Below are 13,531 nucleotides of genomic sequence, written 5' to 3' on the forward strand. Positions count from 1 at the left end.
TGTACTCATGTGAAACTCTCAGTTTTCATTTTTGATACATGTACTTACTGGGAAGCAGTCTTTGAATTTTAAAGGCCTTTTAGTAAGATTAGGTAACATTGTGTTTCACATTATATAATTATCTTAAATTTAAGAATGGCAGATATTCTAATGGATTATTGAATCTGGTTCATTGTGAATATGACAACAATTATAATTGCTCTGTAGATTTTATAATCACAACTTTTCACTAAATCACCAAGTGCTTGTGATGGCAGCCTTTTATGCTGCACTTTCTAAATATTAGTATAATATCAGTAACTTGCCATGACACTTCAGCTATCAAATCACAATAAACATATTCCATAATTTAAATAATCTACTGAAATAAGTTTGCATCGGAGTAATGTCTGTTCTCTTCATTTTCTCACTGTTTACCCCAAGGTTACCACACCAATGGCAAATTTGATATTAACTCATTCAAAAAAAAGTGGGATAATTATATTCTTATTTATTTGTATTTATTTACTCTGACCATAAAGGACTTGATGTTAGATTATTATGACGATAGTCAGTAAGGACTTATAATGTGCTTATGAACAAGATAGTTATGGAAAACTTTTGATGTTGAAATAATCTCCCCAAAATGCAATTTGATGCGCAGCAATAATACAAACATTTTATTAATTAAGCCAGGTATATTTCTCATTCCAATGGAAAGTCAGCATCTTCTGTCCTGTTGCTGCAATTTCCACTCTACACATGAGGGGATACAAAAGGAATTGTTCCAATCGCTAGCCATGTTTTAACTTTCGTTTTAATTTATTACAGCTTTAGTTTATTCCAGTTGGCAGAGTGCTAACAATTTTCAAGTATCCGATTAAGTCCACAAGAAATGAAAAATTAATCAGCCAAGGGCTGCAAGAGAGATCCAGAAAGGCTCTTTTTTTCTGCTCCCCTAAGCATTGCTTGATGCAGCTCAAAAATCATTGCATACTATGTCATCATGAATCACTGTGGTATAGTAAGACTATGTGATTAACTACAGCAGCAGATTAAACAGCTTCATGCTTCCTGCTTGAATTGTGTTATCACCCACATTTATGATTGCAGATGGGACATTCTGGCCTCCAGACCACCAGTGATCAAACCTGCAAGCTGCTCGTTTCAGATATAAAGGAGATCTGATCCTGTTAACAATCCAACTGACATTACAAATACAGCGGATTATTTTCAATGTGGGCATTCCAAATATACTTAGAATACTTTAAGATTCCCTGTATGCTCTCCAAAGTAACTTCTTTGATCACATTGCATAAGGCGTCATCAACTCTTCTCTGGAAGTAAGTGGCAAGGTTAAATTAACACTGACAATATATACATTCAGAACAAGGTTGCATCAGACAAAATTCAACTCTTGTCCAAAACAACAATTCAAGGCTCACTGTACTTTTGTGCAATAAACTGATGATTTAATTGATGTCCTTTTGCTGGGCAGTTTCTGGCATGACTTCTGTGCACTGTTCACAAAACCAACATTGCAGAGGGACTGTCTCTGAACTATGTTGACCACAAGAAAACTGGCCAGGACCAAGCTTGTTCTTTCTTCTGCATGTTAAGGGATGTGAAGACTCAGCGAGAGTTTATTTCCTAGTTTGTTGATCCACTCCTGTAAAACCATTAATTTTTATTCACTGCTTGGCCTTGTAAAGCTGCTGCAAATTGTGTCCTTCGTATTATACTCAAAGGCTTTTTATGTTCATTTCTGCAAAAATAAGATTTCAATCTATCCACCTAACTTGGCACAATTGTAAAATTCGATTTCCTTTTACTTGGAATTCTTTTCAACTATTTAAATAGCTTTAAAATAAAACAGAAGTAGGATTAATTGTGCTTAACAGATTTCCTGCATAAATATTGAAGTGCTGAACAATCCAAGGTGAATTACACCCTGTCCTTGGCATCAGAGACCATAACGTTAAACAGTTATGTCAGAAACTGAACAGCCCACGTGATCCACATTCACAATACATGGCTGTCAGACACTGCTTCATTTTATACACATGTATAATTTAAACCCATGGTGAAGTTGGTTTGCACTTCCCAAGCACATCAGTATGGAAGAAAATATTAAAATCACAATGCTTAAGGACAAGGCAAAACCATCTGTGCTACTTCCAAACAGAACAGTGGGAACAGTGAAAGGTGCTCGTTGGCTGGATTTGGCTCATGGGCCATACTTAGTCATTGTCACTTTCTTGTATTCTGTAGTGTATCCATGTGCATATTAATAATATGATGAGTATGTCTGTGTAACACATCGTTTGTAGTGTGTGCACCTCACCATGACATACTTTGTTAAGGTCACAAAATTTCTTGCAGCATTGCTCCGTTGCAGGGATTCACATTTCAGCCATCTCCCACCAAGCTCTTTTGAATGTGACCCTTATAGGTCTGTAGCCTCTCCCCCAGCACACAAGACATCCCTCCTGGCATGTTATAAGACCTCATTATCCCAGTTAGAGAATTATAACATTTTCTCCCTCTCCTGCAGCCTCTCTCTCTTCCATAACAGAGATAGTGTGTGCTGTTGAAGTGTGTCCTTTAAGAGCTGATGTCTTTCTGTCACTGTTTCAGGAACTACATGTTATTGATCCTGTCCCCATCGTGACTTGTCCAGGTCGCCATTCTGAGTGTAAACCACTCTAACACTATTTTACACTGGATTTTTGCCAATTTCACAATTTTTGAGGGGGTTAGGGTTAGGCATTCATGTTAAACACAGCCATATATTACTTCTACAACTATAATTCCCTCTTTGCTAATCTCTTAATGAAACTGAGGCAATATACCAGTTTACCTCCAGGCAGTTATCCAATGTATTTCTCAGCAACTGAGTCTCAATGTGTGCTCCTTGATTCTGAAACCTGATCCTTAATTGCCTATTGGCACTAATGAAATGAGTTTCAGTTACCTAATGACAACAATAACAGGCACATTTATAGTAATAGGGTTTTCAATCCTATCATTGTTAAACATCTTGCCTAGAAAGTTATCCCTGGTCAATGTCACTGCATTGTACCCTTCCAATGAAATATATTTCATTGAAATCAATAAAATGAATTTTGGAGGCAGAGTCTTGTTTCTCTAAGGCAGACCCTGGGGTGGAGGATGACTTGCTGCTACTCCTGTGGGTTCTGAGGTAGCTGAAGAGTCCTAGAGAGGATCTCTAAACTCCAACCCATGTCGGGCAGATGGTGGTTGATGGAGCAGATGCATGGGTAGTTTGAAAGGTTCTGTGCTTCTCTGCTGCTTGCCCTTAGTCTCCTTGTGCTCCCACTGTAGGGACTTGATTTCCTCGGTACTTTCCGACGCTCCATTTCCATTTTAAGTAGTCATAGGCCAGGGATTCCCAAGAGACATTGAAGATATTACCTTTCTTCAAGAAGACTTTGAGAATGTCCTTGAAGTGCTTTCTGGATCCACCTGGAAATGTCCTGCTTGTTTTGGGACTCTGGTGTCAGGCATGCCTGTGATGTGGCCTGTCCATCAGAGCAGGTTAAGCGTGATCAGAGCCTTGAGGATGTTGACCTGGGAGAAGTTGTTGACACTGGCCCACATAACTTGGCATGGATTTGGAGGATTCTGTGCAGACAGTATTAGTGATATTCCTCCAACTGAGAAGCTTACTGTGAGCTATCCACATACCTGAAGGATTCAGGAGGGTAGAGTCCACCATTGCCCAGTAGACCGTGAATTTGATACTTAATTGAAGTTTCAATCTCAAAGTGCCCTTTTATCTCAGTCTGTTGTGTAATGTCTGGTACACCGGACATGGTAGTGAATTACCTCATTGACGTTTGGTGGGACTTGATCCCCAAAATATGGGAAATGATCCACAGTTTCTATAGTCTCATGATTATCAGGGCAGTGTTGTGCAGCAGGGGTTGGTTAGTAGAGGACTTTTATTCTCTAGCTGTTTAACATAAGGCACATCATCTTGCATGCTTGAGTGGAGGAGAAAATGATAACTTTGCTTCAATTTATTTCACTTTTGGAATATGGGCATTGCTGGCAAGGGCAGCATTCATTGCCTATCCCTAAATTCCACTTGAGAAGGTGGTGGTAAGGCAGATACTTGAACAGAGGTCCTTCTGGTGAAGGTATTCACATAGTTGGACAGGGGGTTCTAGGAATTAGACCCAGTGATAATGATGGTTATGGGTTTGGGAGATGCTGTTGCCTTTATCTGTGTGTTGTAAATCTATGAGGTGCTCTTGATTCTGGAGTGGAGGTGATGAAATATGGTTAGGATCTTGAGTTTCTGCGGGTGATCAAAAATCAAAGATTCTCCATTATCTCTCTCCATTAATGAACTCAAAGACATTTGAGGTTGAAATAGGCCCTATGTGACTCTGTACATTTTTCTTGGATTTGTCAAATGGTTAATATTCACTGTCTCTTAATGGACAAACTCTGGGCTGCAAATTTGGAATTAACTCCTTGGGCACCAGGAGAAATTGGTTGAGGAACATTGTTGCTATGACTTTGCCTGGGGCACCCTCCACAATAATTGTAACCAGACATGTCTCCTTTCTTCAAGATAGTCACAAATAAGGCCTCTGAGATCCCCTGCTATACTACACTGTTCCCCGGTGAGGTAACTAAGGTCACAAATTCATGCCAGAAGTATATCTCCTTCATATTTTGGTATGTCAGCAGAAATTTTGTCTGCTCCACACGTGTTTTCCTTTTTTAGCTACTGCATAGTCTTCCCTGCCACTTGCCTGGGGAAGCACTGAGATTGCACCATGTCAGGTGCTGTGGGATGGAATCAAGGACACTTGCATCAAAAATAGAGTCTTGACCTGGGAGATCTTTGATCTGCCTCTCTATCTATGGTAAGCTTTCCTCTGTGCTCGGCTCTGGCTAGGTCCTTGAATTTTTATCCAAGATATGGTCTTGACAGTGCTGACAAATCCGCACATGTCATGGTTATCAGCTTTTCATGTGATTGCAGATAGACCTAGCGTGCAGAAATCTTCAAAAGTGGCAGGACAAGTTGAGAGAGGTGTTAGAAAAGCATACAAGAACTTTGTCTTTATCTCCTGCACTCTTTCCTCCATCTATTCTTCAGCTCAGATGCTTGTAGATCTGTTTTTGGCAGCAGACTATAACACTGTCACTATATGGCACATTTAGTACTAACTATAGGGATGAGTTTCCAGGCACTGTTATGTTTAAATAAAAACAGTATAGTTTGTACATAATGCAGAAAACCTGTGGAAAACCTTACTTATTACAACACCACATCTCAACGAGCCAATGTAACAATACAGAGGAAGGTACATATTGCATTGCCTCACACAAAAAGAATAAAATATTGCAGATGCTGAAAATCTGATAAAATGTTAAAAACAGATATTACCTGGTAGGGATAGCTGTACCAACACTGTCTTGTTTCCCAAAGCCAGGGAACCTACATAAGAAACAGAACAAATTTTAAGAAACAATACCAAAGCTTTGTCAAACTGAATGTGAATATATAAGATCTTTATTAGTCACATGTACATCGAAACACACAAGGTGGCGGCACGGTAGTGTAGTGGTTAGCACGACGCTATACAACGCCAGCGATCGGGGTTCAATTCACGTCGCTGTCCATAAGGAGTTTGTACATTCTCCCGTGTCTGCGTGGGTTTCCTCCGGGAGCTCCGGTTTCCTCCCACATTCCAAAGACGTACGGGTAAGTTAATTCGGGCTTAAAATATGGGCGGCGCGGACTTGTTGGGCCAGAAGGGCCTGTTACCACGCTGTAAATAAAATTTAAAAATTTAAAATACATCTTTTGCATAGTGATTTTGGGGGGGGGGGGGGGCAGCCCACAAGTGTCGCCACGCTTCCGGCGCCAACGTAGCATGCCCATAACTTCCTAACCCGTACATCTTTGGAATGTGGGAGGAAACCAGAGCACCCGGAGGAAACCCACACAGACACGGGGAGAACGTACAAACTCCTTACTGACAGTGGCCGGAATTGAACCCGGGTCGCTGGCGCTGTAAAGCATTGTGCTAACCACTATGCTACCGTGCATAATCACTAAAGATATTACTGGCACAAATCTACGGTATAGTTGTTGGGGTGGTGGGATAGTTCCCATTCCTCTAACTTCCTGTCATTACCTTCCTTTGCACGAGTCCTTTTCCCTATTTGTTGCTCCATGATATGCTGATTGAGAAAGTTATTTTGATTTCCCATTTACAGGCTCCAACAGGTGTCTGCTTCCTGTTAATTATTAAACTAAAAGACAATTAAGTTTATTCTGTGAGTGGTCAAGCACATGCTCCATAGATAAGAGAAACTGCTTGCACCATTTACAGTATATCTAACTTCATTTAGTTGAGTGTTTGGCTTGTTTAAAGATTGTATGAGGAAGTAGGTGCTGTAAATCTGATTGTCTCATACCTGGAGAGGTTGGAATATGAAATATGGGGTTGGAACGGGAATAAGAATAAGAGCAAAGGTATTTAGTAGCAGCCAGAAGAACAGGAAAAGTATAGAAAAATGATGGCAGTGCAGAGAATGGGCACACCCTTGGAATGGGAGTGGAATGTCTTGGTGTCAGGAGGAGAGAGAATCCATATTTTCTAAAAACATTTCACATATGGATTTAAAAGCACAAGATAAGAAGAAGAAGAAATGAATTTCCATACTTATCGTGCAATTACAGAATGACAAAACTAATCATGATTCTGTCAAAACTAATCATGACTAATCAAGAAAGAACTTAACATTTTTTTGCTTTAAGTGAAAAACTCTTCAAACAAATGAAATCCCTTATTCTTAAATTGATTTTAATAAATCTTTCCTGATTGATTCAGGATCCTTCCTAAAGTATGGCACCCAGAATTGAACACAGTACTCCAGCTTATGACGAACAAATATTTAACAATGGTTTAGCACGATTTCCTTGCTTTTGCACTCTCTCTCTATTAATAAAGACAATGTTCTCATACTTTTCTAACACCTTTCTCAACTTGTCCTGTCACTTTTGAAGCTTTATGTACTAGGTCTGTCGGCAATCACCTGAAAATTGTACCATTTATTCATATCACGTGTCTAATTTTTTCTGCTAAAATCCATTTGTTTTTAGTTTTTTGTCGTCATCTTATAATGCCACAGTCCTTCCGATAGCCTGGTTGTAGGGATTTCTATGATTTATTTTCGTAATCAGATCCCAAAGGGTGCAATTAATATTTCAACATCTTCCCTTAAAGCAGAATGCTTCCATGCTGTACCAGACCCCATCTACTGGCTTAGCTATGAACTACCACATTTGCCCAGATGGTCATCCCTGTTCAGTAGTATTAAATGTGCCATGAATGAATGAGATTTAAGAGGTAGTACAATGGGCTAATGTTACTATACAGTGCCTAAACCAGAAATGAATAGCACTCAGAAGGAACTGAAATGTTCAAATTCTAGTAAAGGCCGAGAATTAAACATCAAGGCCTGTTATATGGGAATTAAAAACAGAAAACACTGGAAACACTCAGCAAGTCAGGCACCATCTTTGAAATAAGAAACAGTTAACGTTTCAGGTCAAAGACCCTTCTTCCTGATGCAAGGTCTCAGAACTGAAACATTGACTGTTTTTCTTTCCACAGACGCTGCCTGACCTGCTGAGTTTTTCAAACATTTTTATGTTTTTATTTAAAATTTCCAGTATTTGCAGTCCTTTTGATTTTCATATACGGGGGAAGAAGTTGGCAATTACAGAAACGCCAATGGAAGTAATCAGAGGTTGAGAAACAGACCAGCAAAGTAATAAGCTAGTCAGACAATTAGACCAAGGTGAGAGAAGGATGTTCTGAGTGCGGGATGAGTGAAAGATTGTCCATTATGAATATCTCTAGTGAAACGTATCTCTTGGACAATATCTTGGCCATCCCAGAACAATGGGACTATTTGCTTACCATGAAGAAAAGCTGTTCAGAGAAGGGGGTCACTGGTTTATTTGAATGTACAAGGAAATCAGTTCGTAGAAGTTTCAGGACAATAGCAGTACAAAAGACGAGAAGCAAAGGTCTCAGCACAAGGGTTCTGTCATAGGTGCAAAGTGAGTTCAATACTTCAGCAGAAGATTACGTTGCAATGTGAAGATATTTCAAAAGTTTTGAAGATCATGTGTGAGATGTCATAGACAGAATGGACTTACCAACATCATCCCAATACAGTGTATCCAGAGTGAGGTAAATCAGACAAAAAATACTGTTAGCAGAGCTGAGATTTTGGAGATCTTGGCGAACCTCAGAGAAGATGACTGTAACTTCCAAAGGGACAACAGGAAAGAAGAATGGTCTAGTACCTACAGCATAGATTCATAGATTTATAGAGTCATACAGCTGAAAACAGGACATTTGGCCCACTTAAGTCCATGTCAGCCATAAACCTTCCATTTACATGATTCGTACACTAATCCCATTTTATACTCCACATATTCTCATCAACTGCCCCCCAGATTCTACTACTAACCTACACACTAGGGGCAACTTAGTGGCCAATGAACCTACCAACCTACACATCTTTGGGATGTGGGAGGAAACTGGAGCACCCAGAGGAAACCTATGCAGTCATAGGGAGAACGTGCAAACCCTGCACAGACAACTCCGGAGGTCAGCATTGAACACGGGTTGCCGAAGCTGTGAGGCAGTAGCTCTACTAGTTGTCCCACTGTTCTGCTCCTGGATGTCAGAGTGTAAGTCAGGATGCAAGATACTGTGAAAGTTGAGGAACAAAAATGGAGCCCTTTAGGAAGAATAAAAGTAGAGATTGTTGTGACTGAGTTCATGATATCCAGTAAAGTATCAAATACAACGTATAGCTGTAGTTACTGTAGTCATTGATAAAAGTTATTAGCCTTTGTATGAAGTGAAAAGTTTGGATAAACAGGTAACAGGATGATGCTGGTCAATAGAATGTAAAACAATGTATTCACAATTGCAAAGGCAATTATAACAAGACCTCCAAGCGAAGTGATCCATTGGAGTAGGTAATGCCTGAAGCGAGCACTTCAGAGGTAACAATGCAGCTTAGTGAAGAATTCAGTGAATAAAGAGACCAAGAGAAAAGGTGAATTCATAATATAATTATATATTAATGCAAGTAACTAACTGACTTTGCATCAAAATGGACCTTGTGTTTTTTGTTCTAATTGTGTTCTTTCTTGTAAAAATTGTGTATAATTTATGTTTAATTGACGCTTTTCTTGTGAATGCTGCCTATATAGAACATAGAACATGCACAGTACAGGCCCTTCAGCCCATGACGTTGTGCCAACATCTTATCCTGCTCGAAGATGTATCTGACCCTTCCCTCCAACATAGCCCTCCATTTTTCTATCATTCACGTGCCTATCTGACTCCACCACCTCTGCCGGCAGTGCGTTCCATGCACCCACCACTCTATGTGCAAAAAACTTACCTCTGACATCCCCCCCATACCTTCCTCCAATCACCCTAAATTATGTCTCCTTGTGTTAATCATTTTTGCCCTGGGAAAAAGTCTGACTGCCCACCTGCTCTACGCCTCTTATCATCTTGTGCACCTCTATCAAGTCACCTCTCATCCTCCTTCTCTCCAAAGAGAAAAGCCCCAGCTCGCTCAACCTATCCTCATAAGACATGCTCTCTAATCCAGGCAGCATCCTGGTAAATCTCCTCTGCACCCTCTCTAAAGCTTCCACATGAGGTGACCAGAACTGAACGCAATACTCCAAGTGTGATCTAACCAGAGTTTAATAGAACTGCAACATTACTTTGTGGCTCTTGAACTCAATACCCCAACTAATAAAGGCCAACACACCATATGCCTCCTTAACAACCCTATCAACCTGCGTGGCAACCTTGTGCACTTCCCCAAGAACATCTGTTCCCAGTTTACGCTCCCAAGTTCCTGCTTAATAGCATCATAATTCCCCCTCCCCCAATTAAATACTTGCCCATATCGTCTGCTCCTCTCCCTCTCCAAGGCTATGGTAAGGTCAAGGTGTTATGGTCACTGTCTCCAAAATGGTCTCCTACCAAGAGATCTGAAGCCTGATCAGGCACATTGCCTAGTACCAGGTGCAGTATGGCCTCTCCTCTGGTTGGCCTGTCCACCTACTGTGTCAGGAATCCTTCCTGGACACTCCTAACAAACTCTGCCCCATCCAAACATTTTGCACTAAGGAGTTGCCAAATTAATATTAGGGATGTTGAAATCATCCATGATAACAACCCTGTTATTTTTGCACCTTTCCAAAATCTGCTTCCCGATCTGTTCCTCAGTGTCTCTGCTGCTATTGAGGGGTCTGTAGAATACTCCCACTAGAGTGATCGCTCCCTTCCGGTTTCTGACTTCCACCCACACTGACTCAGTAGCTGATCCCTCCAGGACGTCCTCCCTTTCCAGAGCTGTGATACTGACCCTGATCAGCAAAGCCACTCCTTCGTCTCTTTTACCTCTGTCCCTGTTGAAACGTCTAAACCCTGGAATATCCAGCAGCCATTCTTGCCCTTACGACAGCCAAGTCTCTGTAATGACCACCACATCGTAGTTCCATGTACTTACCATGCTCCAAGTTCATCACCCTTGTTCCTGATACTTCTCGCATTAAAGTAGACACTTCAGCCCATCCAACTGACTGCAATTTTGCCCTTTCAACTGCCTATCCTTCCTCAGTCTTCTACATGCTGCATCTACTTGTACACTAAATGCACCAACCCCTGACCCATCACTCGGGTTCCCATACCCCACCAAACTTGTTTAAACCCTCCCCAACAGCTCTAGCAAACCTTCCCGCAAGGATATTGGTCCCCCTCCAGTTCAGGTGTAACCCGTCCCTTTTATACAGGTCGTACACTCCCCAGAAGAGATCCCAATGATCCACAAATCTGGAAACCTGCCCCCTGCACCAACTCCTCAGCCACGCATTCATCTGCCAAATCAACATATTCTTACCCTCACTGGCGTGTGGCACAGGCAACAATCCAGAGGTTACTACCCTAGAGGTCCTGCTTTTCAGCTTTCTACCTAGCTCCCAATATACCCTCTTCAGGACCTCATCTCTTTTACTACCTACATCATCGGTACCAATATGCAGCACAATTTCTGGCTGTTCACCCTCCCCCTTCAGAATGCTGTGGACCCAATTTGAGACATCCCTGACCCTGGCACCAGGGAGGCAACATATCATCTGGGAGTCTATTTCACATCCACAGAATCTCTTGTCTGCCCCCTTACTATGGAATCCCCTATCACTACAGCTCTCCTCTTCTCCCCCCTTCCCTTCTGCGCCACACAACCAGGATCAGTGCCAGAGACCTGGTCACTATGGCTTTCCCCTGGTAGGTCATCCCTCCCAAACAGTATCCAAAGCAGTATACCCGTTATTCAGGGGAATGGCCACAGGGGTACTCTGCACTACCTGCCTATTCTCCTTCCTTCTCCTAACAGTTACCCAGCTACCTGCCTCCTGCAGCTTAGGAGTGACTGTGTCCCTGTAGATCTTATCAATGAACTCCTCATTCTCCCATAAGAGCTGAAGTTCACTAACACAGTCTGTAAGGAGCTGCAGCTGGATGCACCTCATGCAGATATAACTATCAGGGAGGCTGGAGGTCTCCCAGAACTCCCACATCTCACAAGATGAACACACCACTGACCCTGGAGCCATTCTAACTACTCTAGCCTGGCACTAAAGGAAAAATCAAAGAAAGAAAGGAAGGAAGGAAGGAAAGAATGAAGGAAGGAAGCAAGGAAGGAAGGAAGGAAGGAACTTACCTTAGCCTCCATCTCCTCTCACTGAAGCCTCTTGAGCCAAAACCTCAGATATGTGTAAATGTACTTTTAAGAACTGAATATACATGATGATTTGAAACATTGCTGTACTGTTAATTGAGAGTTAATAAAAGACATTCTGTTGATAGTTCTATGTCTGCTATTTGCCTTTGCGATGCAGTGCTTTCAGGTGGAATGGCAAACAATAAACATAAAACTAAATAGCTTTGCAGCTTCAAAAAATGCCAGTCAAGCACTCCATACACTGTGGTGCCTCTCCCCATCATCTCATCCTGGTGATCCATTAATTTATACATCCCAGCCCGTTTTGCATAGTGTGCCAGGAGTGTAAAACTACTGGCTGGGTAATGCGGTGCCACTGGCCCTCATGGTCATCAGGACTGGCCAGGCAGATAACAGGAAAATTCAAGAAGTACATAAGGTGCTCAGCAGAAATGTCCTGATGGTAAAAATCGTATACAAATTGCTTCTGCCCAATTATTCAGCCCAAAAAAGATTTTCTTGGCCATTTATTTAATTGTGTTAAAACCACAAGTTCAATAACTCAAGATCATGCTGTGACAACATGCAAATACACAATGTTATGTGCTAAGTTAAGGACATGAAGCATTCCTCAATCCAGTTGCTCCAATGACTCCACAGGTCAAGTTATGACAAAGGACTTAAGAAGATGGAACAATATTGAACTCTGGTTATTACTGTTGCCATTTCTAAAAGCAGAATATGCATATTTCATAACTTGACATATTTTATATCTATATTTGACCTCTTTTTGACTGTTTAAGAATTAAAAAAAACAACTCTTCCTTAAGTTCGAATTTTGAAAAATCTCACATCAGTCCTTACTGTTAATCTATGCCCATTTCTGCAATCTAAGCCATGTTTCCTTGCTTTTAAGGCAGCTATGATGTTGCTTGGGTGAAATGAACCTTGGATAATGGAAACCTCTTTTTGCCAATAAAGTCTTAGTGATCAGTTCATTGGTGTTTGCAAATATACTTAAAAGCTGGTGGGCAAATTACTACAAATGGAAATATTAGAGATGGTGCTGTAGTCTTTATCTATGATATAATAGATTAAGATCTAAAGACAAGAGAAAATATTGCAGCATAATGTTTTGGCATTGAAGTTATCTCAAGCTAAATCAGAATCAGGTTTATTATCAATGACATATGTCGTGAAATTTGTTGTTTTGTGGCAGCAGTACAGTGCAAGACATGAAGACATTAAAAATTACTATAAGTTACAAAAATAAATAAATAGTGCAAAGGAGGAATAACCAGGTAGTGTTCATGGACCGTTCAGAAATATGATGGTGGAGGGGAAGAAGCTGTTCCTGAAACATTGAATATGGGTCTTCAGGCTCCTGTACCTCCTCCCTGATGGTAGAAACGTGAAGAGGACATGTCCCGGGTGGTAAGGTCCTTAATAGTGGATGCCAACTTCTCGAGGCACCAACTCTTGGATATCCTCAATGGTGGGGAAGGTTGTGCCCATGATGGAGCTGTTTGAGTCTACAACCGTTTGCACCCACTTTCAATCCTGCACATTGGATCCTCCATACCAATGGTGATGTAACCAGTCAGAATGCTCTCCACCATACATCTGTAGAAATTTGCAAGAGTCTTGGTGACAAACCAAATCTCCTCAAACTCCTAATCAAGTAGAGCCACTGGCATGCCTTCTTTATGATTGCATCAATTTTTTGTGC

At 41.1% G+C, this 13,531-nt stretch overlaps 1 protein-coding gene across 1 annotated transcript in view; it reads right to left on the reverse strand.

Moving 5' to 3' along the window:
- cers6 (ceramide synthase 6) overlaps positions 1–13,531 on the reverse strand; it is a 205,482-nt gene that overhangs the window by 56,934 nt on the left and 135,017 nt on the right. Inside the window, exon 5 of the mRNA XM_052027662.1 lies at positions 5,408–5,458. Within this exon, the coding sequence (XP_051883622.1) occupies positions 5,408–5,458 (51 nt within the window). The remainder of the gene's footprint in view (positions 1–5,407; positions 5,459–13,531) is intronic.

The sequence above is a fragment of the Pristis pectinata genome, chromosome 1 (assembly GCF_009764475.1).
Source record: "Pristis pectinata isolate sPriPec2 chromosome 1, sPriPec2.1.pri, whole genome shotgun sequence".
Taxonomy (NCBI): Eukaryota; Metazoa; Chordata; class Chondrichthyes; order Rhinopristiformes; family Pristidae; genus Pristis; species Pristis pectinata.